Source organism: Protopterus annectens, chromosome 5.part1, assembly GCF_019279795.1.
Source record: "Protopterus annectens isolate FY-2018-M chromosome 5.part1, PAN1.0, whole genome shotgun sequence".
Taxonomy (NCBI): domain Eukaryota; kingdom Metazoa; phylum Chordata; order Ceratodontiformes; family Protopteridae; genus Protopterus; species Protopterus annectens.
The window spans coordinates 542,876,061-542,897,202 of record NC_056736.1 but is presented as its reverse complement, the minus strand read 5'-3'; the positions used below and the strand labels follow the sequence as shown (position 1 = coordinate 542,897,202).

The window sequence follows — 21,142 nt, the reverse complement described above, 5'->3', positions numbered from 1 at the left end:
CCTGCCTGTATTTCCCTTACACTTTCTCAAGTATATGACTCTTAGTGCTGCAGCTTGGCAATAGATAATTTCAGATAAATGAGATTTGAAGGTGTTCCTGGAGGGTTACAGCTGGAAATGGATAGATTTTCCTCTTCCTTTCGGGGGGGGGGGGGTCTCTACCTCACTTTCCAAACAAAATGGAGTTGTTTCCTCCGGTGTTTCAACATATGTTAGAAACAGTTGTCATAGAACATCTTCCTGCAGAACACTTAGGAAGGGGCTTTTATACCAGAATGTTCGGATTTCAAAAACAGTGTATTCTTAGAAACCAGTTTTGAATCTCTCCTTCCTCAGTTTTTTTGTCGTTATCTTCATCAGTCCTCTTTTTCTAGTTTGCTACTTGCTAGACAGGGATCGAGGGATGTAAATAGTGTGGGAAGAAATAGTCAGGGAATTGTTATGGCTAGGCTTGTATAGGCCCTAGGGCTGATAGCCTAGTACCAACCTATGAACCTCTGAATTTGGAGTCAGAGTGTCGTGTCAACTGACACCATCTCTCTTGATTCAGTTCCACTTTCCTACCTTCTTTGACAGTCCTGCCCGACTTTCGCAGGTCTACTCTCACACAACCTACCTACTTCTTTGCTGGGCACCCTTATTTCCTATTGCCTTCTTCCTGTCTGTCCCAAACCATCTTCACCAGATTGATTTATGCTTTTCTACCATATGCCTGAACCACCGTAATCTGCTCTGCCTTTGAGCTTCTCTATAATTGACGCTGCTCTAGCTTCTGCTGTTCTGTCCTCATTTCATAGTCTGTCCCACAGTGTGCCTCTTATCACCCATCTCAGGCACATTATCTCCATCATCTCTAGCTTCTAAGGGTCTATATTAGATCATCGAACTTTCAAAAGTTCTACTGTCATATCGTCGACACCATATGATCGAACTTTTAAAAGTTCAAAAATCTCATTAAAAAAATAAACTACACAAATAATGATGAACCGTACTTAATGGCTACATTCCAATTTATTATGAAGCCCTTTTCGTCCAGCAAAATTACTTGAACTTCATCAGATACAACACATACAAATAATGGCATTTAAATAGTAGACTCTTAAGTCACATGTTATTCTAAGTCACATATTTAAAGAGAGATGCATGAATTTCTTTAAAAAATCTTTGATTCATATTTAGCTGAAATTATTTATAAAAATCCTTTTATATCATCTTTTCTATGTAAACCAAGTGGGTTAAAGACTGACCAAGTAAATCATGAATTAATTCTCATACACATTCTTTTAAGAATTAAACATATGTAAAACATTTAACCTATGTATATAAATTATATTAGTTATATATACACATAAATAATTTATTAAATTCATAATTAATACCATTATAAAAAAAATCAAAAGTATTAAAAGTATTAATGTGAGAGTGTTCAATCTCGCCGTTTGTTCTTACACATGGGTTCGGAGCCGATCCTCGGCTCCGTGTCGGCCGCCTGCAAGCTCTGCATCGAGAAGAAGCTCGAGATCACCTAATACCCACAATCCCCCTCTGCCTTTACCTCAGATCTAGTTTGCCGCTGCAGCGTTCGCATCACTGGGTCGAGCTCGAGCACCTAAGATAAGATTAAGAATTTATTCTTGTATTTTTCTTGGTACTTTTATTATATAAAGTTGTTTAGTGATATATTGTGTGTGTGTGGTAAGGTTGAGGGATACTCGGTTCCGTTAAGTTTGTTAAAACTTATTTAGAGTTCTCTTCGGGGCCTACCACCCCTTACTTGGATTTGACAACCGGATTGACTACATTACTGGATTTGACAATTTCACCGGACTTGACTACTTTACTGGATTTGACTTTTCCCTTTTTCATTAGTGACATGTCTGAAAAGGCTAAATCGGGGTTTAAGCGTTGCCAATGTGGGCAAAAGATGTCAGTAACTGACGATCATAGTTCCTGCGTCTACTGTCTTGGCCCTCTCCATCTGCAAGAAGACTGCTCTGTTTGTCATTCTTTCAGTGGGAGGGTCATGACAGATAGGCGCAGGAAACTAATGGATAGAGGTTTGTTAAAACCTTCCTTTCAAGAGGCTCTGGATGCTTCTGACCAGGCATCCAAATCCTCGAAGGAATCGAAGACGTCGGAGCCCAAGTCATCGGCTCCGAGCTCTTCAGCTAAAGTTAGATCACCGGGTCCACCGACTTCGGGGCCGAGTGTTCAACTGTTGTCAGTTTCCGAGCCTCGAGTCTTGGAACCGGTGATGGAGCTCCCTCCCCCGACACTGTTGAGGTCGGCTCCGTCTTCGATTCCTTCGACCCGTTCTTCCAAGCCCCTCTCCGACACCGATGTGGACCGGGTGGTGCAGAAATTATTGAAGCATACGGCCCTATCCAAACTTATCTCGGTTTCCACCCAATTGGTGTCGAAACTTGAAGGCCTTCCATTATCTCCATCCCTTCCTCCTCCGAGACCTGTCCAGTCCTTGGAGCCGGAAGTGGTTGATCTTCTGATTGTGGAGCCCTCGGTGCCAGAACCGTCTTTTTCTCGGTCGGCTCCGTTCACCTCGACTCCATCGGATCCGGTACTGGAGTCTCGGAGCCGAAGATCCATCCTTGGTTCCGGGGCCGAGAGTCGAACCGATGTTTCGGTTCCGACTCTTCCTCTCGGGGCCTCGGCTTGGATCGATTCGGCTCCGTCCTCGGGGTCGATGCCTTCGGTGCCTGTTTCGGGGATTCTTCCCATTTCTTCGGAACCGGGAGATACCTCGACTCGGGACCCGGGGGCCTTCGATCTCATGAGGAAGGTGTTGTCTACCCAGACAACCACATCAGTAGAAGCAGCCTCTCCTCCCCATAAAGGACCATTATCTTCCTCTGCACCAACGGCCACATCCAAGCATCGAGCACCGGTGTCTCAGCCACCCCTGGAGAGTGCCCCCTCTTCCTCGGAGGCTTCTTCGGATGCTCCCCCCGAAGAAGTCCCTAGGAAAAGATTGTGTAAGAGGAGACACTTAGATTCTCCACAAGAATCTTTGACATCCGATACTGACTTGGATGAGTCAGAAGGGTCCCCAAAGTCACCTTCAGGAGATGTCTCCTTTTCTGACATCTTGGAGATCCTAAAGCAGAGAGGTGATTGGCAGTCCCTTCCCCCTTCTGAGGATGAGTCAGTCTTGCTGAAGGCATTCGGTGCTCGCCCTTCCTCCTCCTGGGTCACTCCGCCCTTCGATGAGTTAATGGAGCTGATTGCTCGAAGGGCGTGGGAGACACCTGACACGGTGGAACCAGTCCCTAGGAAGCCTAATAAGTACATCACTGCACCCCAGGACAAGGCTTACCTCACAAAGGGAGTTCCAGTGGACGCCATGGTGGTGGCAGCGGCCACGAAAAAGGAGATGTCGGAATCTTCCTCATCTGTCCATCCGCCTAACAGAGATTCCAGGACTATGGACAGATATGGGAAGCGCATTTTTAGTTCAGCGGCTTTTTCTATGTGATCCCTGAACTATTTGACCCATTTTACACGTTTACAGAGGGATCTAATCAAAGAGCTGGGAGATACCCTCCAGGGTACTACAGATGCTGCTGTTTCAGAGAAAGTTACAGCACATCTCAATACCCTTACATCCATTGTGAACTCCTCCATGAGGCTAATATCATACGCAGCCGAGGGATCGAGTAGGGCAGCGGCTTCAGCGATTGCTCTCCGCAGACAATCCTGGATGCGCTTATGTTCATTTGCGGAAGCCTTCAAGTCTTCCTTTACTAACGCCCCATTTGATGGTGCCACTCTCTTTGGCCCCAAAGTAAAGGAGACCCTTACCCAGTGTGAACAAGAGGGGAAAGACTCTGTCTGCTGTCGGAGTCCATTTTTCCACCCCATCCAGACCGTACCCCAAAGGGCAACGCGGTGGAAAAATGTGGTTTCGAAAACCCCAAGGATCTTTCCCAGGCACACAGGGTGATGCCCCCTCTAGAGGCAGAGGAGGGGGCAGAGGTGGAAGACGCCGCCCTGGCGGCAGAGGGGGTCCGCAAAACCAAGGTGACAGGGATACACCCCCTGGAAAACCCTTCCAGCACTCCTGAGAGGAGGCCCGACTGTCCTGCTCTGGAGGCAGTCAGGGGTCGCTTAGCTTTATACCCTCAGGCCTGGCAGAATCTTACTACAGACAACTGGGTAAAAAGCGTGGTTACCAGAGGTTACAAAATACCCTTTCTATCCACTCCCATTCCAAAGAAAAGACTCCCAGATGTGCCGCCCCATCTGCGAGACCCAGCAGCTATAGAAATTTCAAAGCTGCTAGAAAAAAGAGTCATCCAACCAGTCCCAGCGGACCAAATAGGATTCGGAACTTACTCAAGGTTCTTTTTAGTTCCAAAGAAGACAGGGGATTGGAGGCCGATTCTGGACCTAAGCACCCTCAACACCTTTGTCAAGAAAGAAAAATTCCGAATGGTCACGCTTCAATCGATCCTTCCATTCTTACAGAAGGACGACTGGATGTGCTCAATAGATCTGAAGGACGCATACTACCACATCAAAATGGCCAGGGCGTCCAGGGATCACTTGCGCTTCCGGCTGGGAGCCAGTCACTATCAGTTTCGAGCCCTGCCCTTTGGTCTAACCTCAGCCCCCAGGGTTTTCACCAAATGCATGGCAGTGGTAGCGTCTCATCTGAGACGCCTAGGATTCCAGGTGTTTCCGTATCTGGACGACTGGCTCCTTTCTGCCACCACCCGGCGTCAACTGATACAGGCCAGGGATTACACTCTACAACTTTGTGTTCACCTCGGAATTTCCGTAAATTTCGAAAAATCCTTACTACAGCCATCACAGCATATCTTATTCATAGGAGTGGAATTAGATACGCATCATTTAACACTAAGACTCCCTCCAGAAAGGATAGTCTCACTACAAACCCACATTTCTCTCCTCCTGTCATCCAAAAAATCCCCAGCAAAGCTGGTTCTGAAGGTCTTGGGTCTCATGGCAGCTGCTCTCATTGCGATACCATTGGGAAGACTGCACATGAGAGTTCTACAATGGCTACTGTTTGCACAATGGTCGTTCCAACAGCTACCTCTGACACACGAAATTCTGATTACAAAAACATGCAAATCACACCTAACCTGGTGGCTTCAGACTTGCAACCTTTCCAGCGGAAGACCATTTGTGCTACCCACGCCGATAGCGACAATAACCAGGGACGCTTCCCTGATAGGGTGGGGGGGCATTTTTCAGGGACAGACAGTCCAAGGCGAATGGATCAATTTGGAGTACAATCTGCACATCAATGTTCTAGAGTTGAGGGCAGTGTTTCTAGCGTTGCAACACTTTGCTCCCCTTCTTCCTCTAGGGACTATTGCAGTTCAGACAGACAACATGTCTGTAGTCTGGTACATAAACAAGCAAGGGGGAACCAGGTCTTATCAGCTATGCAGAGAGGCCATGAGAATTTGGCAATGGGCGGAGTCCACGGGTCGCTTTCTGATCGCAACGCACATCCCGGGGTCATCCAACGTCATAGCCGACAGGCTGAGCAGAGCAATCCTGTTGCCTCACGAGTGGTCCCTCAAACAGTCAATTGCGAAGACGATTTTTCACAAGTGGGGCCAGCCTTCCTGCGATCTTTTTGCGTCTCCAATGAATGCCAAATGCAGGAGCTACTTTGCCCTATTACCCCCTCCAGGGGAAGTCCCCAGGGGCGCGCTGGTGCACGATTGGCCCCCGGGTCTCCTGTACGCTATTCCTCCCTTTCCCCTGATTGCAAAGTTTCTGCAGAAAGCCAACAACCTTCAAAGGACGATAATCCTCATTGCCCCATTCTGGCCTCGTCAAATTTGGTTCCCCTTTCTATTGCAACACCGCATTCGGGGACCTTGGATTCTGGACCCAGAGCCAGATCTACTGACTCACTCATCAGGAGTTCCTCACCCATCTCTCGAATCACTCCATCTAGCAGCTTGGCTGCTCCGCTTCCCTTTCTAGCCAGGTCTGACTCTTACACCGGCAGTTCAGAATATTTTAGTGGCTTCTCATAAAGCTTCCACTACAAAGACCTACTCCAGTAAATGGAAGCATTTTGTTTTCTGGGCGAATTCACATCATTTGGACCCTGTAATAGCTCCGTTAAACAAGATCTTGGAGTTTTTGACAGAATTGTTCCATGAAGGAGCTTCTCCTGCCACTTTAAGCGTGCAATTGGCTGCCATTTCCAACTTTCATGTGGAAGAATGTGGGGCACCTGTTATGGCTCACAGACTTTGTAAGGCCTTTTTAAAAGGATCTTTTCATATTAGACCACCAGTTAGAACTCCTACATCACCTTGGAATCTGAACCTCTTACTTTCTAAATTGATGTTGCCCCCTTTTGAGCCAGCCTCCGTTTGCCCATTGAAGTTTTTATCGTGGAAGACTCTCTTCTTGGTAGCCATTACATCCGCTAGGCGAGTGTCTGAGCTTCAGGCTCTTTCTATTAAACACCCTTATTTGATTTTCCACTCTGACAGAGTATCTCTTCGCACTAATCCATCCTTTCTTCCCAAAGTTTGCTCTACCAATAACATTAATCAGTCCATTGAATTACCCACCTTTTTCAAAAATCACACTAATAAGTTAGAGTATATGTTGCACAAATTGGATGTCCATAGACAACTCAGGTTTTATTTGGATAGAACAAAGGATCACAGGAAATATGATCAACTATTTGTAGCTTTTGCTGACAGCAGGAAAGGTGTAGCGGTTACTAAACAAACTCTTTCCAAATGGCTAACTGATTGTATCATATACGTTTATGAGTCTTCTAATCAAACCTTATCTGTCAAACCTAAAGGACATTCTACAAGATCAGTGTCTACATCCTTGGCTCACGCAGCTCGCCTACCATTAGACACGATTTGTGCAGCTGCTACTTGGGCTAAACCGCATACATTCATCTCTCATTACAAAGTGGACAGGGTTTCTAGGGATAGGGCAACCTTTGGTTCCACTGTGCTCAAGAACGTTCTCCCGTGAGTTCCTCAGGAACAGGGAGCTAGGGACGCTACCCATGTGTAAGAACAAACGGCGAGATTGAACACTCTCACATATAGAAGTTATGTCCTTACCATAACGTTCCATGTGGAGTGTTCATCTCGCCTTTGTTCTTACATTCCCACCCTCCCGCCCTCAGGAAGAACGTTCAATTTGGTGCCTGGTCTGGAGTATTCTCCTTCTGCATTTGCAGTGGTTGTATTTGTATGATGCACATGTGTGTATATATATATATATATATATATATATATATATATATATATATATGTATATAGATGATTCTTGATTGTGTAAATTTTTGTATGAGTGTGCTCTCTCTGGCTGCTGGTTTGCTTGCAAACTAGATCTGAGGTAAAGGCAGAGGGGGATTGTGGGTATTAGGTGATCTCGAGCTTCTTCTCGATGCAGAGCTTGCAGGCGGCCGACACGGAGCCGAGGATCGGCTCCGAACCCATGTGTAAGAACAAAGGCGAGATGAACACTCCACATGGAACGTTATGGTAAGGACATAACTTCTATTTAAAGTTGTTATAATCAATAAACAGCAGCCAAAGTTAACTAAAATCTTGTATACATATAGATGTGTTCATCTAAGTAAACTCTTAAGTTTTAATAAAGACATTATAGAACACGTGTCATTTAATCCAGGATTATTATATGCATATTGCCGGACTTGCCATATTAGTTCAAGTCTTTCTAATTCTATCTCAAGTGGTCCCCCTCTCAAACTCTTTTCCACTTGATCTAAAATCCAAAATTTAAATTCATGATTTGGATAATCTTGAATATGCTTGGCTAATGCATTATCTTGTTTTAGTCTACTTATACTATGTGTATGTTAATGTAGCCTATCTCTAAGCCTACGTGTCGTCTTACCGACATAAAAACAGGGACAGTATTGACACTTGGCGAGGTAGACTACCATTTTTGAGTTACAGTTGTACTTCATATTGCTCATCAATTCTTTGTTATTAACAAATACTGATGACACAACCAAAATGTATCTACAATGTGGACAAAAAACACATTGTTGCATGCTTGTCCAGTTAGTATCCGGCTTATGTATACATTCAAACAAATTTTTGAAGTTTTTATCCCTTCTAGTAGTAAATTTCGGTGTAATGCCAAGTTTTACCACTAATTCTTTATCTTCCGTAAGGATATTCCAATTCTTACATACAATGTTCCTTATATAATAATCTACATTGAATGTTAACACAAAACTGGAAGCAAAAGTTGAAGGGAAATTTGTTTTAGTTCTAACCATAGGTGTTACAACTGGAGATTCACATCCATGACTACTAGAATTCTCTATTAGAAATTCATTTTCAGACCTATCCTTACCAAGTATGGGTCTATACATACAATTCAATCTTTTTATAGTTACTTCATTTATATTATCATCCAAAAACTATTTGGGTATGCTCTTTTAATAAACATTTGTTTTAATAACTGGCATTCATTATAGAAGTCCTCCTCTTTTGAAACCATTCTTGCCGCTCTCACTAACTGTCCCTTTACCACCGATTTCTTTTGGTGGTAAGGGTGAGTGCTTGAGAAATGTAAGAATGTATTTGAATAGGAGGGTTTACTATATATTTTTGCTTCATACTTTTTATCTATATTATTCTTAACCAGTAATACATCAAAAAATTAAATTTGATTTTCATCAAAATTATATGTGAATTCCAGGAAATCTGTACTCTGATTAAAATAATCAACTAAATGTTGAGCTTGTTCTTTACTGCCATTGAATAATATAAAATCTTTTGGCCTAGGCAGTACAGTTTCTTCCCTCATTCGGAGTTGGCCAAGGCCAGTTATCATAAGCTTCCTCATAGACTGGATCTACTCGCACAGAACAAGGGGTGTTTGATATACCTTGATATCAAGCAACTGCAGTTGTTTGCCTGGATGATTCTTTTTTTTGGTTGATTCAGTTTTGATACCTTTTCACCAGGATGTGCAGAAGGTATTAAAGGAGGTAAGAAAGCTTGCTACTAGAAAGTTGTCAAATGGAAAAGATTTTCTGGTTGGTGCCTAGCCAGTATTTAGGATGCCATCAAGGAGTTTGCACCCTTGTTACTTAAAAATTTGTGTGAGTTACTAATATTTGGCCTTTCCTTTGCTTCTGTCAAAGTTCATTTAGCGGACATTTCAACTTGTTGGCCTATGGACCCTCCTCTTTCTTTCATGTTTGTGGTAAAACAGTTTATGTTGCATATGGGACATGTTTGGGACATTGTGGGATCTGTTTTATGCTTGAAAATCTGACCTTGTCACTTTTTGAATCTAATTCTTTGGCTGATTTGAGGTTAACTACTTGGAAAATTGTCTGTATTGTTACTCTGATGTCTATAATGTGAATATGAGTTGCAAGCCCTGATGGTGGGAGAACCCTATCTGTTCTTTTTTCCATAGAGAATAGGGTCACTCTGCAGGACTAACCTTTCTTTCATGCCTAAGGATGTGTTGGAGTTCACCTTGAATCGAGCCACCAGTCTCCCAGTTTTCTGTCAGTACCCTACAAACAAGGGAAGAAGGATTCTGCATACATTGACTGTATATAGGCAACTCGAGTAAATTACCTTGACAAACCAAGTCCTTCAGGAAAGCTAACCAGCTATTTGTTTTTTTACTCTGGGGCTAAAAAGGCCCAACCCTTGTCAAAACAGGCTATTTCTAGGTGGTTGTCCGTGGCTATTGTGTTTTCTTACTTCCACCATGGCAAAACTATTCCAGGCAGGGTTATGGCCCACTGTTCTGGGGCCTTGGCTTCTTCTGTATCATATTGGAAAGGACTGGACTCTAGAAGCAACTTTGTCCCCTGTCCATACTTTTGCAAAGTACTACAAACTGGATTCCTTTTCTAGGTCCAGAGTAGGCTTTGGAAGGGCCATTCTTCAGGGGCTCCCAGACCCTTATCCTTCCTCTTCCCAAGTTGAGTAAACTATGGTAATCTACCCATGAGAATGCTAAACACAGTTCAGCTGTGTAAGTTGCAATGACTGTAACCATAGATGTTCATATTCTTCACTGCTGCAGTAGCCGTACCACCCCCCACCCCCCACATTATATGTAGCTTGTGTGAGTTATAACTTGGTTGTTTAGTTCAGGCTGAACTTCCCTTTTTTATACTCATAGGGACAAAAAAGTGCTGATGATTTCTAGTCAGTCTGATTGCCTTTATAGTTTCCTCCCAAAGGGATTAGTCTATGAGCAGTTAGTGTGGCTGCATGGGAGGGGATTAATGCTTTGGGAAGCTGACCAGATGCTGTATCCTTTGCAGGGGACACCCCATAAGCTGCTGCAGTAGTGAAGAAGTAAAATCTCTATTATTATGGGTAAATGTAACTTACACAACTGTGCTTACATTGCCCGTGCTTTCCCACACTCCTATGTTATATACACCATCTCCGAAGTTGCACAACCTCAGAGAAGATGGAGAACCCTTTCCTCCTGCAAAAATACTTCTTCAAATAAACTTTGAAATGACAGGCTGTCCACTGAGCAATTTTCATGCAGTCATGTAAAAGATTTGGCCCAGTATAGTTAGAACTGAATTTATTGTTGCTTGCGTTTTGTTACAAGAAATATGCTTGCATAGGTTCCATGACTTCTTATCAGCAGATTCTCATCTTCTGATTTGCTGCCATTTTACAAGGTCTACATTTTCGCATCAGCAGAACTGTAAAACATTTGTGTTCTTGTACAGGGCAGTGCCCCCTGCATTTAGGAGCAATCTTAGACCTTTAATTAGCTACTTATGTTATAAGTAAGCTTATTTCTTAAGGAATGACCAGTTAAAATAATAAAAATGAAGCTCTGAGGTCACTGCATGTTGGAGAAAGTAATCCTCAATTGAGAAACATATTCAGCATATGAGAACGAGAGAATTTTTCAGTTCCATGTGTTTCGGCACAAAGAGTATTTGCAAATCTGGTCTTCAAAGAACTACTGTAGTGCATGTATGGAGAGTACTGGCTGACACAGTTAATTATTGTTGTTTTGTTTAGTGCTTTCATAGTGTATTCTGTACCTAACAAGTTATGGTCAGCTGGTGGGGGAACATAGGTAAAATAGCAGGCTTGTAAGTTTCCCCTTTGGTTTGCATCAGAATGTAATTATGAAGTATAGAATGTAAAGAAAGTTTATTTTCCAGGTACAGTACATACAAAAGAGGCACAACCTATGATTCTCTAGAAGTGGCTTAGAAAAGCTAGAACCAGTCATTCAGTTCTTTATCAGTAACAGTGTTATTAGCTTCTCACGAGGGATAAGAGGGGGCGTTTTAGGTGTGTAAACTTCTTCCTGATTGTTGAGTAGAATCTTTTGTAGGGGAGACCTGAGGAGTGTAACAGTTCACCATTGCTGTGCTCTGCATTAATTAGCAGTTATTTTAAAAATTGTAGTGTTTCATTAGTAGCTGTTTAAGGACATTCAAAAATCTAGTCAAAAATATTAGTCTGGATCAGTGTAACATGTATTGTTTGGTAGCCTCCAGTATTTTGGGTATGCTTGGGACACCTCAGGTTATTTATTTAATTGTTTACCAGGAAAGTCCGACTGGGGAAGCCCCATTTTCTGCAGATGCCTGGTGAGAAAGGCCCCAGTAAGTGACGTTTGTTTAAAATTACAATACATTTGATGAAAAAGTGCATTTACAATACTAAAATGTGTACTATGCTGAAGTAACAATGCTAGAAGTTTTACTAGAAAACTGATAATTTTATTTCACTTTTTTTAATTTAATTACGTTCTTAGGCAAATGTAATTGAAAATAATTTGTCATGCCTATAGAATGTTAAAGACCTCTGACAGGTATCCTATACTCTATGCTATATACTAAAGAAAAGTACCTTTTCTCATCCTTTTCCAAGGATTTCCTGGTCGCATATATTGGGATTCCTTTGAGTCGAATCACCAGTCCTTCTCACTTAAGATTGATACAACCTAGTAAACATACCCCCAAACCAAAAAATACACTGTTGCAGTAATTTTCAAGAAAAATATATTTCCCATGCTGGCAGTGTACAAATATTGAAAAATGTTTCTTTTTTTAATTAACTTTTAACATACCTCTCAACTTTTTGCTGAAGAATTCTAGGCAAAGCCAAAATAAGGGAGGATAAAGGCCCAGAATCTAGAATGGTTTTTATTGCTCTTAATTCATTTGATAAAGTTAATAGAATATGCTTTGCATCTGCATCCATTTTCTGAACAAAAGTATGAACCTAATGTCTGGCATTATTCACTGATTTATAATCTTCAGTGAATTACTAGAAAATAAAAACATTTACTGGGGACAGGGCAAAAATATGAGTCCGAATCCGGGACGATAGACTGGTATGGCTGTTAATATAGATTTATTTTAGAATTAAAAAGTTTAATACTGGGTTGCAGAATGCTGCCTTCATGCTACCTGTTTGACATGTTTCTTGCTTCATTTGTGAAATTATTTGGAAGTAGTAAATGTAGGCAGTGGTACAACCCTAGTGAACTAGATTGATAGCACTAGCCATTAGTTATGCTAAGTTCATTTAAAAGAATACAGCATCAAATAGCTGTGCAGTGTCATTACCTACTTATGTAGATGACAGATGTACATTTTAAGTAAGTAGTACTTTTCCATCTTGTGCATCATTTAACCTGTATTTAAGCTGTTGCTTTTGTGCTAGAATAATCATTCTGAAAAATAAAGCACTTGCTGACTTTGATCTTATGTGTATGCAGGGAAATATTCTTTGAAAAAATAGGCATTTTTTGTAGTTTATATGTTTTATATACAACTCTCTCAAATTTTCAGAAGTGAGTTTATCAGAAAAATTATCTGTTTTGGGGAGGTAAGCAAATTGCATCTAATTACATTCATTCAGCCCACCATTTGTAATGAAGCCTGAAGTGTTACTGGAAGTCACATGATGTGCTAACCCTACTGCCCTGTGTCTTAGTCTGATAAGCTTTCCTAAAGCCACGTTGTAAAAGCAAAGCAGCTCTGTATTTCAGGCTGCCTTGGTATTCCTGGTCTTGTTTGGATTTTCTTTTGGTGTCAGCTTGTAGTAGGAAAGCATGAGTGGTAAGACTTTAATGAAGTGAATGCAAACAATGCTTGAAGAAAGTAGAACAGCTTTTTTTCTGCACTTGTATGTTCGCGAAACATGTTGTTGATCTGGCAGTCAGAACTGCATTGTTCCTTTTTTCCTGTGACGTAGAAGGTAGACATTGAAAGATGAGTATAATATGTTAGCTCTGTATCAGAAATGAGTGCAGAAAATAAATTTAGTAGAACTTTTTGAACGCAGGCTGAGGACACAACTTTTCATATTAATAATTTTAAATGTTTTACTGCATTGTGTTTTATGAGCAGCATGCAGACTTTTGTAGAACGCATTGAAAATGCCTGTATTTTTAAGTGCATCAGCTGTTTTTATATACATATGGATGTAAGTTTACATAAAAGACTTAGTGTTTCTCTGCCTGGTGTGTGCATTTCTACTTGAGCACGCATGTGAATGGGTGCATATGTGTTTTTCATTGCAGAGAGTTCTTGCAGAAGCATAAGTAGCATAGATTTTGATGTTTGGTAAGGACCGACTCCTCTAATCTACCCATTATTTTTTTAAGTGGGGGATCTTATCCAACAGTATTTTTTTCCTTTCATCTTATGGATATATTTTCTTAATTATGTCTGACAGAATATTTTAATACTTACACCTCTTCATGAAGACTTTTGCAAACTTCTACCATCCTTCCATGAAAAAAATAATTCCCTGTATTTTTTTTTGTATTATCTGACTCTGATCATTTGATGGGGTGGGGGCTGTGTCAGGGAAACTCTGTCCAAGGCACCTGGTTGGAGACAGATTTTGCATGTCAGTGTCCTAGAACTGAGGGTGGTGCTACTAGCGTTGCAAGCATTCCATTCTATCCTTCTGTCAGGGACTATTGCAGTCCATTCAGACAACATGTCAGTGGTGTGGTACATCAACAAGCAAGGGGGCATAGATCTTATCCTTTATACTGAGAGGCCTTAAGAATATGGCAATGGGTGATAGCTTCCAACCGTTTTCTAGTTGCAATGCACATTCCTGGGAGCTCCAACGTGGTAGCAGACAAGTTAAGCAGGTACATCCTACAACCTCACGAGTGGTCCCTCAACCCTGTGATAGCGGCAAAAGTTTTCAACCACTGGGGCCAGCCTTGCTGTGACCTATTCACCTCCCTAATCAACTACAAGTGCAGCAACTATTTTGCCTTGATCGCCCCTCGGGAACAGTCACCGAGAGATGCTCTAGTCCACGCTTGGCCCTCAGGTCTACTTTATGCATATCCTTCTCTCCCCCTCATCTCCTATTTTCTGAAGAAAGCACAGCAGTTGAAAAGCAAAGTGATCCTCATTGCTCCATATTGGCCTTGACAAGTCTGGTTCCCCTTACTCTGGCCTCACCTGCTAGATCGACCGTGGATCCTCAGTCCATCACCAATGTTTATCTCCCATCTGCAGGTTCTGACTCACCGCAATCTAACAACCCTGAAACTGACAGCTTGGTTTCTCCATTTCCAATGATTGCGAGGCAGGAAAACCTCTTGTCCCCAGTGCGCAATATTCTTATCGCGTCTCATAAATCGTCCACCAGACTAATCTATCTCAGTAAATGGAAAAGGTTTTCTCTATGAGCAGCGAATAAACAATAGACCCCTTGTCAGCCCCAGTTTCGGTGGATTTGGATTACTTATCACATCTTTTCCCCTCTGGGGTGTCTGCCTCTACTATTCGTGTGCATTTAGCTGACATTTCAAATTTCCACATTGGTTTTCAGGATTCTTCGCTCATGTCACATAGACACTCTAAAACTTGGGATTTGGCTTTGCAAGCCCTAACATCTGCCCCCTTTGAACCTGCGTCTTCATGTGATTTAAAATATCTCTCGTGGAAAACTTTGTTTCTGATTGCAGTCACATCGGCCAAACGCTTGTCAGAACTTCGTCTTATGCATCAAACATCCCTATCTTATATTCCATAAGGATAGGACATCACTGAGAACTAATTCTTCCTTTTTACCAAAAGTGTTGTCAGAGCGGTCTATCAACCAGTCTGTTGACCTTCCAGTATTTTTTCTTAATCGTTCTAATAAGGTAGAGTATTGCCTGCACTCTCTGGATGTTCATAGGCAAATACGATTCTACCTGGACAGAACTAAATTTACCCGTAAATCAGACCAACTTTTTCTGGCCTTTTCTGAACCAAGACTAGATCATCCTGTCTCAAAAGTTAATTGGCATCATGGTTGAAAAATTGCATTACCTTTATCTACAACAAGAACAATATCACCTTGCCTCACAGAGTGAAAGCACATTCTACAACGTCTATGGCAACTTCAGCAGCTTTCCATGCTAAGGCTTCCCTCGATATTTGCTCAACTGCGACTTGGGCCAAACTTCATACCTTTATTCTTCATTACAAGTTGGATTTGGCCTCCAGAGGTAGAGCTTCTTTTGGCTTCATGGTGCTCAGGAATGTCCTTTCATGAAGATCACCCAGGGCTACAGGTAGCTGGGGACTCTGTCCCATCAGTAAGGAATGAAAGAAGGTCAACAACACAGATGGAACATTATGGTAAGACTTTTTTCTAAAGGGTTTACAACCCTTTCTATGTATTCTATGATGTATTTTGGACAGACTTTCTGTACTGGGCCATTTTTGTCAAGTTCTGTCATTGCCTCGTACTGCCATAATTGTGAGTAAATCGCAGCTGTTAATTCTGTTCTTCTAAGGCATAATTTTGAATCTTTTGACAGGAAAACTTGCTGTTTTCACAGCTTTTCTTCATATCTTTATATAAAGGAGTTGAAGTAATTTCATATTGATCAGTGCACTACCCTGGTAAACAAATATAAATACATTTAATGATATTTTAAATGGGTTTTTCATTTAAATCACGTTTGGCTCCATTTTCTTTTCAAAAAGAAAATTTTCTTAAATTTTAATGAAATTCTTTACATAAGGCTAATTTAATGAATCTAAGTTGAAAGCTGGCATAACAAAATCCAAAAGTTCAAAACATGAGTTTCAACAAAACCAAAATGAAATCCTTGGACACCACGCATCAGCAAATAGATAATGTGATATTGATATTTGTCATTCATTCCTCAAGTTATGGGTTTGGATCTGACTATGTTGCTTCTTCCAATGTGTATGATCCTAGAACCCTCAAGCATTTTCCTTTACCCATACTGCCCTACCAGCCTAATATACTTCAAATCTCATTTGCTGCCAGTAGTTACAGATGTGGACTGCAAACTCTCAAGTTGTGTGATGTACTTTAAGAATTTTTTTCTTATGGGCTTTACGTGAGTCTTGAGCTTTTTCATATTTTCACCTGTTTCTTCCTACCTCTAATTATATGCTGGTTGCTGCTCTAAATTACCGTCATTTTCTTAAGTAATTTTTATAGCTACCTTTGTACTCCCAGACTACTCTTCACTACAATTGTTGGTAGTTTCTCTTATTTCCCTTACATTTCACTTTATTTGTAGAGAAAAGTGTTTGCTTGTTAGTTGGTTAGATACTTGGTTTCTACTTTTCTTAGTAGTTTAATTTCTGCTTAACAGTATTTCCTGTGGACATGAGATCCCAAACTTTGATGCCCACAGGGAATGAGTTTGTCTGGGCCTGGCTCACTTGGATATTGACTGAAGTATCTGTGCCTGTTTCAATTCTCTGGTCCTGATTGATCCCAAAAACAACTGATTTTAAGGGGTCTCTTACCTTCTAAATCATCTTCTTTGGTAGCTGGAGTTCAACCCCCTGAGAAGCCCGATAAACCCAAAGGCAATCCTCAAGCCAAGGACAGGGAGACTCCAAAAAGATCTCCTGTCTGTCCTCCTACTTCAACCTTGTCTCCTTTCTCAGAACCACCTGCCAAGGTCTTAAAAAAATGGGATCCAAATTTACCAGATCTAACTTCTCATGCTGCAAAATCTCCTTGGATCCAAACTCCTCCTTTACTGTTGGAGCCTATTTCATTTAGGCTTCCCTCTCCATTTCTTGAGGAATCACTCAGAAGGTATTCTGGACCCCCTTCCACAACCTCCTTTCTTTGGTCCTCCAAAAGTCTCTCCAAAGTAGATGTGGACAGGGTGATGAGCAAGTTCCTCAGAACACAGATACAGATGGGGGTCCTTTTGGCTCCTATCCCCTCTGGGCTTGAGAGCCAACCATGGACCACTTTCCCTTGGATTTTTCCTTCTACTATCCATCCTTTTGTTTCGGATCCATCGGATCCAAGATTCTTGGGGGTCTCTTAGGATACGAAGAGTGTTTCTTCGACTCCAATGGTTCTTTTGAGTTGACTGGCACTGAGCATCTCAGAGCCGGAAGACTCTCAGGAGCTGAAGCATCGGTGCTGGGTCTGGGGCCTTGGAATTGACTCTGAAGCTTTCAGAGCCATCTCTCCCCCTTGGAATCTCAGCACTAGATAGCTCAGTTCCAACTCCCTCTTCGAGTTGAGTGTTGATGGGATGCAGAGGCTGATGATCCAAGATGGTTCAGTTTTGGATCTGTTGACTTTTGTGCCTCGTAGGTGCACTACTTTTGATGTAGTACAGGGAGTCTTTTCTGTACCTAAAGAGCAGACATCTGTGCCACCATCGGATTAGACAACTTTACCTCATTGTGTTCTGTGTTCTGAGACACGATTGTCTCTTCAACTGAGACAGCTAGCCCGACCAAGCCTTCAGCCAGTCCACCATGGCACTGTTATCTCTTCTGATACTTTCTCACGACACCTCACTGAGGAAGTTGTAAGAGAACATGCAAATGGAGGCAGTTAGATTCCCCGCAGGAATCTGTCACTGAGGTCACTGATTTTGATGAAGGGGAGGGGTCCCCAAGATCACCACCTGATGTCTCTTTTTTTGACACTCTGGAGCTCCTCAGAGTTGTTTGGTCTTTCAGTAACCCCCTTCCAAGAGGAATTAGTGTATCTGGAGGCTTTTGGGTCTGGCCCATCTACCTCTTGGGTGAACCCCCTGGCCAAGAGCTTGTAGACCTGGTCTCTCAGCAGGCATGGAGGGAGACAGACATGGTTGAGCCAATTTCTAAGAGACTGGCTAAGATTCTTGCCCCTGCAAAAGACTGTGCACATTTGAGTAAGGAAGTCCTTGTTGATGCCATGGTTGTTGCTGCAGCTACAGGAAAGGAACTAGCAGAGCAGAGTTCCTCCATCTGTCTTCCTAACAGGGTGTCTAGGACACTGGACACACTTAGCTTGCTGAATTATTTGGCATTTTACCTGATTACAAAGAAATTTGATCAAGGGGTTTACCAGATTTCTTTTGCAGTCCATGCCCTCTGAGGATGGGAATAGAATTTCCTTGCAGCTGGCCACCCTCCAATCTGTCTCTGATTCGTCCATGAAGTTGATTTCCCATGCCATGGCAGGTTCAGACATAGCCATTAGAAGACCTGCTTGGATGCACTTATGTGACTTTGCAGAACCATTTAAGTCTTCATTTGTCAATGTGCCCTTTGATGGATCATCTATTTTTGGCCCCAAGTTTAAGGACACGCACTACAGGTGCAAGCAGAAAAGAAGAAAAGACTCTGTCTGCTGTGGGTGTATGTTTTTCTACCCCTAATAGGCCCTTCTCTAGAAACCAGCGAGGTGGTAGAAGGATGTGGTTCAAGAAGTCCCAGAATTCTTTCCAGGAGTCATGCGGAGATGGTTCCTTCTGGGGCAGAGGGAGGGAACTGGAATAGAAGTCACCACCCTTGCAGCAGAGGTGGTCCACAAAACCAGGGATCTAGAGATTCTTTCTCATCTAGGACCTATCAGTTCTCCTCAAAGGAGGCCCAACTGTTCCCCTCTGGAGGCAGTTTGGGGTAGTCTATCCCTGCACAAGATAGCCTGGCTAACTGTCACAAAAGATTCATGGGTGCAGAGAATTATATCCAGAGTTTATATTGTATCATTTCCTCAATCCCCTTCAATAGTTTGGAAGAAAATCTACAATGTTCCACCCAGTCAGAGGGAAGCAGCATATCTAGAGATACAAAATATGCTACACAAGAGAGTCATCCAAGAGGTCTCCCCAGACCAGAGAGCATTCAGAACTTACTTGGGGTTCTTCTGGGGGCCAAAAAAAGATAGGGGACTTGAGTCCATTTCTGGATCTCAGCAGATTAAATCAGTTCATGCAGTATACAAAGTTTCTGATGGTCACTGTTCAGTCCATTCTGCCTCTTCTGTGGAAGGACAGTTGAATGTGCTTGATAGATCTTCAGGATGTGTACTATTACATCAAAATGAACAGGAGCTCCAATAGATACCTACACATTATCAGTTCAGAGCACTACTTTTTGGTCTCACCACAACCCCTCAGGGTGTTCACCAAATGCATGGCAGTTTTAGCAGCTCACTTGAGACTGCTAGGATTCCGGATTTTTCCATGTCTAGATGACTGGATCCTGACTGCTTCAACCAGGCATCATCTGATACAAGCAAGGGATTACTTGCTCCAGCTATACTTCCATCAAAAAATATCAGTCAATTACAACAAATCACTCATACCAAGACAAAGTCTGGAGTTCACAGGTGCTTGTTTGGATACAGTCAGTCATATAGCTTCTCTTCCCTTAAATCAAATAAGCCCTCTGCAATCCCAAGTCAAAAAAATTGATCCAGAATTCATCCTTCTGGCCTGACTGATATTTCAGGCTTGGAGTTCCATGACAGCAGCTATGCCTGACTGATACTTCAAGCTTTGACTTCCATGACAGCAGATAACAACCTTATTCCGCTGGTCAGGTTCCATGTGAGAATTCTTCAGTGGAATCTCGACTCAATGGTCCATTCTACATCCGTTATCCATGTCAATCACAATAACTCAAGCATGCAAAAGTTACCTTTTATGGTGGATTCACTCAAACCAGCTCCATGAAGGCTGTCCCTTTGTTCTTTCCCTCCCCAAGGCCACGGCAACCATGGATACCTCCCAGCTCTGGTGGGAGGGCACTACTTGGGAAGGATAGTTCAAGGTACGTGGTCCCCCATAGAGGCCCAGATGCATATCAGTGTCCTGGAGTTGATAGCAGTCCTCCTAGTATTGCAGGCATTTAAAGATATTCTCCCATCCAGGACAATTGCTGTACAAGACAGACAACATGTCTGTAATCTGGTACATCAACAAATGGAGGGAACAAAATCTTAGCCTCTTTGTCAAGAAGCTATGAGAGTATGGCAATGAGCAATCTCTTCCAGTCATTTTCTAATAATACAGTGTCTGGGGAAATCCAACATGAGTGTGGGCAAATTAAGCAAGCCTGCTCTGATGTCTTACAAGTGGTCTGTCAGTGTCAGTGTAGCAGAAACAAATTTTCCTTCAATGGGGCCAGCCATGCTGTGATCTTTTTGCTTCTCCCCTCAACAACAATTGCAACAGTTTCTTTGCCCTGATCCCTCCACCTGGGAGTCGCAGAGAGATGCTGTAGTTCACAATTGGCCCTTCGGTCTCCTTTATGCCCTTCCATCCTTACTTCTAATTCCCAAGTTTCTTCAGAAAGCAGTCCAGTTGAAGAGCACAGTTATCCTCATTGCACTTTTTGACCTCATCAGATTTGGTTCTTGTTTCTCTGGCCTCATCATCTGCATCCATCTTGGATTCTGGATACAACTCCAGACCTCTTGTCTCACCTGACAGACATGACTCACCCAGCCATATCGGGCCTTAAGTTGACTCATGTTTTTTCCAGTTCCACTGATTGCTAGACAGCCCAGGGTCCCCTCCCCCATCCATCAAATTTTATCTTCTCACAAGGCTTCTAGTAGAAAGATCTACAGGAGTAGGTGGAAGAGATTTGTGCACCTGTCCCAGATGTCCTTGAATTTTTAGCTTCAATTTTTAGTGAAGGGGCTTGTTTCCTGACTATTAAAATTCATTTGGTGGCCATTTCTAATTTTCACCTGGGTGAAAATAATGCTTCCTTAGCTTCTTCTAAACTTTGCAAGGCCTTTCTTAATGGAGCTTTTCTGCTTAGACCTCCATTGAAAGACCCTACTCCACCTTGGGATTTAACTATAATGCTTCAGGCCTTAATTCAATCACCATTTGAGAA

At 42.4% G+C, this 21,142-nt stretch overlaps 1 protein-coding gene across 5 annotated transcripts in view; it reads left to right on the top strand.

Moving 5' to 3' along the window:
• The window catches only part of FNDC3A (fibronectin type III domain containing 3A), a 3,267,883-nt gene that overhangs the window by 1,122,235 nt on the left and 2,124,506 nt on the right, over positions 1–21,142 (top strand). The window contains exon 1 of one of the 5 annotated variants that reach the window (XM_044073168.1): positions 13,039–13,102. The exons of the other annotated variants lie outside the window; for them this stretch is intronic. Coding sequence (XP_043929103.1) covers positions 13,096–13,102 — 7 coding nt within the window. The 5' untranslated portion in view covers positions 13,039–13,095. Of the gene's footprint in view, positions 1–13,038; positions 13,103–21,142 lie in introns of those variants that run through there. 5 annotated transcript variants of the gene reach the window in all.